Source organism: Corythoichthys intestinalis, chromosome 14, assembly GCF_030265065.1.
Source record: "Corythoichthys intestinalis isolate RoL2023-P3 chromosome 14, ASM3026506v1, whole genome shotgun sequence".
NCBI lineage: Eukaryota > Metazoa > Chordata > Actinopteri > Syngnathiformes > Syngnathidae > Corythoichthys > Corythoichthys intestinalis.
In genome coordinates, this window is record NC_080408.1 from 18,721,438 (window position 1) to 18,726,548 (window position 5,111).

General features: G+C 39.7%; 1 protein-coding gene across 3 annotated transcripts in view; it reads left to right on the top strand.

Annotated features, from left to right (window-relative positions):
• gorasp1a (golgi reassembly stacking protein 1a) overlaps window positions 1-5,111 on the top strand; it is a 29,594-nt gene that overhangs the window by 12,969 nt on the left and 11,514 nt on the right. For all 3 annotated transcript variants that reach the window (XR_009066916.1, XR_009066917.1, XM_057856786.1), the window contains exon 8: window positions 160-303. Coding sequence is in view for 1 of the 3 variants with exons in the window: in XM_057856786.1 (XP_057712769.1) it covers window positions 160-303 (144 nt within the window). In the remaining 2 variants the exon portion in view is untranslated. The remainder of the gene's footprint in view (window positions 1-159; window positions 304-5,111) is intronic.

Below are 5,111 nucleotides of genomic sequence, written 5' to 3' on the forward strand. Positions count from 1 at the left end.
CAGCTTCACATTGCACACAAACAAGGACCCAAACGGGACTGCTCATAGCTGCTGGCAAAAATCATTTATCAAATTCGTTGGCAACTAATTGATTTAATTGATTAGTTGTAAAGGCACAGAAGTGCGAGACATGCATCTGACTCTCCTTTGTCTTTGCAGGCTCCTCTAATTCTGAAGTGGCCAATATGAGCCCCGTTCCTGCTGAGTTGTTGGATAAGCTGGATCTGTCCATGTCGTCTGTTGACATGAACAACACGTCCCTTGCGATGAACTATGAAAAAGACAACGAGATCTCCGGTGTTGGTAAGTTTGGATGCAGCTTAGTTTTTCTTTGAGCGGTTTCATCCATGTGTTTGCATTGGAACGCGGACCCTTAATAAAGATTAATACACAGCTTACAGCCCTATTGAACAGTCGCATTATGTCAAGAACCATAAAGCTAACTAAAGAAAACGAGTTCTTATTCAATCAAGTTAACACATCACTCATCATTAGCCCCTTTCACAAACATATCCTGTTAAATTCCTGTGTTAGGTGACGGGGGGTTTACTCGCGTCATTGCTTTCACACATGTAGAAATATCCCGGGAATATTTTATAAACCGGACATTAGGTCATTTTTGGTCAGCATCGGCTGTCACAATGTTGGTCAAACCGTGTTTTGTTACCGAGCCGGTTGTGGGAGCGTTCCCAACGTCATAACTGCAGCCAATTCAAGCTCATCAAGACTGTGTCTAAGACCAGGCGATCCGTGAAAAGGGTGCCGAGATATTAACTTGCTGGGCGCCATTCGACACCTCTGCTGCCCTTGTTTTGAAATCCCCTACTTGTGCTGGTATTTGAGTGTATTTGTTTTGCTGTCTTATGGGCTCTCTGCCAACTGCTTAGGTTAGTATTATTGATCCCCGTCAACCTACTGACACGGACCCATTGTGTTATTCCCCCTTTTCCGCAATCGTATGTATTTTTATTTAATAAACCCTTGAACACATCCCTCTGTTGTTTTCTGATTCAGGCATGAAAATGGGGCAGGGGTTAAAAAGGTGAGAAAGGTGAGGAGGAAATATGTTCCGGCGTTCTGCCAAAATGTCCTCTGTCGGCGAAACATCCTACATGTGGCGAATTTGACCATTTTAATTTTTCACATAAGGCTTAATATTCGAGCGGGGGTTTAATTAGTTGAAGGAGTTGATTTCAACCACCATTGACTCGCACTAGCTTAGCCACTCCGGACCCCTGAAACTAACAAATAACTGGCAAACTGCACAGAATTTGTTCAAATCAACTCCAACGACTAATTAAACCCCGGCTAACTCAAAGATTAAGCCTAATGTAAAAATTCTGAACTTCCCTTTTAAAATAAAGACCATTGAATATGGCCATTAAAATGTTGTCTATAAAAGTTTTAGAACAATAAAATAAACAACAAAAATGAATGAAATGAACAAGAATCCTTCAAACTATTTCATAATGGGTCCAAATTATTTTTCGAACAGATCATGTGACTACAGCACCTTAGAGACAGCCGTTTGCATTGCTTAGCCAAAACTACAGCTGAGGAGGCAAGATGGATATTTAGAATTTCTTTAAACCTAAGCTTTCAAAACTTTCAACAACAACTGAGCTTGAACCGAGGATTGAGCACGAGCAGTATCAAAAAGTCCTGGCTTTCGTGTTACCTGTTGTGCTGTAATTCCAAGTGGTGCTTGAATTGGATGCTTCTAGCGGTCGACAGTCTTTTTGAGCCAGCGCAAAGTTCGCAGCGCACGGAGATATTTTTGTCATCTTTACTGGACAAAAATGTGACGTAATGGCTGTGTTTCCAGTGTGCAAATGCAGCCGTTTGTAGTATATCTCCTGCCTATTTCATTGCATCCTGGAGGGGAAGCAAGGCTGTGTTGTTTTGGCCGCAAACTCCCAGTGCTCACGGCTCACGCATCATGGTAATACACGTGACCCTTTTTTTCCCATCCTTGATTAGAAAATGTGACATGTGATGTCACTCCCATGACTACAGTATTCTTCATTCTACATACATTATGGGGCAATAACAAAATAGTAATGCACAGGCGTCAAGGAAAGTAATTTTACTCAGATTACTGATTTAGAAAAATGAACGCGTTAGATTGTTCTTTACTGAAAGAAAGTAATCAGATTACAGTTACGCATTACTCACATAACGCGTTACTGACAACACTGCTTTTATAATTACCGTTAAATACACAAGCTTGACGCTACCTTAACGGGAGCTATTTTTTCACCGGACGCTCTGGCAGTGTTCAACGCAAGCTGCAACAAACGGCAGTAACTTTGTCATACCGCAAAATATGAAAACGATTAAAACCATTACTCACCAAATTCAATATGCTGGCGAATGCATTCATCTAAAAAAAAAAATTGGGAGTGAGACCTCACCTCGTCCAGTGAACGTGAATTTGTTCTTAGGACAAGATCGTCTGTCGCAATTAGCGATCTTTGACGCGCTTTTTCTCCTCCCCACATACAAACTTGATTCTCTCTCAGCGGCTGTGATTAACCTCAATGAAGTTGCTCTCCTAAGTAAGCCTTGCCTATCATTCGTCTTTGTAAGTTTTTAGTAACTTTGTGTATTGAATTTGAAAGGAAAATGTGTGTTTTGTTTTTGGCGAACTTTTTCATGAAGCTAAACTGTTGAAGCGACTCACACGTGGAAAAATACGATTGTACAACGTTTTAAATGTATTCATTTGGTATATTTCAGTTACCACGATTTGAGAGATCAATAAATTGAAGAATTTACGCCTTGCGTTTGGAGTGTTTCTTTTTGGGTTTGCTGGAATAGCGTCACTGACACTCGCAGCATCAAAAAGAGGAAGGGGTAAGTGCTGCCGCGCCAAGCCACTTCTGGCTGCATTTTCGACACATGAAAAATAACGAATACGTACTACTGTATGACGGAAAATTTTAGTGGTTTTGTAACCGCCACGTTTTCATAGCATGGTAAACCGTGAAGGTAACCGGCACATGCCTACACCCGAACCCCCCCACCCCCTTAAAAGTTTTCTCCTCGGATCTACACGATTCACGTAGGTCATCCTTTTTGACTTCAAAACGGCGAATTTGGCCGAAAGGTGAGAGATTTTCATGCCTGCTGATTTGAGGTACAACCTTGTGTCCGTAGTTGCGGACTCTAACGTCGGCAACAAAATAAACCACACATTTCCAAAGATGGACAATGGACTTTTCCTCGGCTCTACGATCCAGTAGCAATTTAATTTTGTTATGTTTTCAGTTTAATTTAGCTATTTCCAGCTTGCTGTGTTGATAATTGCGATATTTGTTCACCGCTTTTCGTCCTACTGCGAAGAAAGAGAAAGTGACGATCAGCTCGCCATGATATTTACTAGAGGTGTGAAAAATTTCCGATTTTTAGATTATTCGCGATTCGGCCGTGGAAGATTCGAGAAAGATTCACAAACATCCAAATTCCGATTATTGAAATATGCCAAGTAAAGCGGAAGTACAACACACTCAGCGTGCCGCGCGGTCTTCAGGACAATGAGGAACGGAGCGAGAGTAGCTAAACATCATGCTTCTCATTACCCGGCCCCTCGGGTAATGCCAATGCTCAACTCATGGCTCTAGCTCAATTCATGCCACGAGATAAAAAAACACAACAACATACCTGACTGCTGCCGAAAAGCTGCTACAAAGTAGTACATCCACATAATGTTACGGTAGATATCATTTATAGAGGACTAGATGCAATATAGATTCGGTAGCGTTAGCAGCACATCTACAAAAAGCTAGATGCGGGCGTAGTAAACGGCCGCCATCTTAAAGCAGTACACTTCCCTGCAAGGCTGTTGTAGCGAACCTTCCAAGCAAACCTAATTAACTTTTTATCTAAAATACTCCTAAATCGGTAAAATATTGACTTGAATCTATCTTTAAAATAGTTTAAAAACTTTTCACATGTCGAAAGTAGACAAATTATGGAATGACGGGAGCAATTTTAACAACTTTAACGGTTGATTCACAACATTAAAATAATTGAATGTGGTTTAAAGCTGCTGATATAGAATGGGGACTAGTTTTTTATTTACTGTTATTTTTGTATATTTTTTACTGCTATATGTTAACTTGATACTGAAATAGTAGTTTGGTTTAGCCTGAGAGTATTTTTGAACAATTTTGGAACTAATGTACAAAACATTTAAAAAAAAAAAAAAAAAAAAAGGAGGGGGGTGCACCATTAATCATTTTATAATCGAATTGTTAGGTGCCCAAAGATTCCCAGCTCTAATATTTACGTCATCAGCCATCGTGCTGTGACCCGAGAATTTAACACTTGTTTCATATACACCTTGTCCCGGGAAAGTCCTGGGCATTATACTAAGACGCGACCCATGAAACGTCCGTGTCAGTTGACTCAGGGAAATTGCTTTCACATACAGGGGCTTCCTGTTTAGGTCCTGGGATTTTAACGGTGTTTAGGCGTATGTGAAAGGGGCTATTGTTGTAGAATCCTCTCGTTATATTTTTGGTATATTAAAGGTTTGTTGTTCTCAAAACAAATACATCAAAAAAACACAAACCTGGGGGGAAAAAAACACCAAAATCATAAAAACAAACAAAAAAAAAACTTGAAAATCACAGAAAATAGAATAATGGAAAACAAAGAAACAACTACAAAAATAGCAAAAACAGAAAAAACACCAAACTTAGGGAAAATTTGGCAAACCCCCAACTAACTGCAAAGAAAAAAACAATATTGGCAAAACTGCAAAAAATTACAAAAAAAAAAAAAAATCCTTTATAAGTCATGACGGCAGTAGTTGCAGCTATTTGTAGTGAGTTACTTTCAGCTGCAGTGGCAGAACGCAAAGCATTTCAAGTAAGGTTAGCGAGAAGATGCGTCTAATCTGTTGTTGGGTGTACACTTCCAAATCGTTGCAAAAGTGTGTGAATGAAGTGTCCTTCTGGTTTTAATGCTTTAGGTTTTTAAAGAACACCACGGCCACAAATGTTGTACAACAGGCATGGGTTAAAAAGCCTTTTAACTTCAAATTATTGACAGAAAAACGTTTGTAAAATTGCGCTTTCCATAACAATCTAATTTCTGTTTTTCAG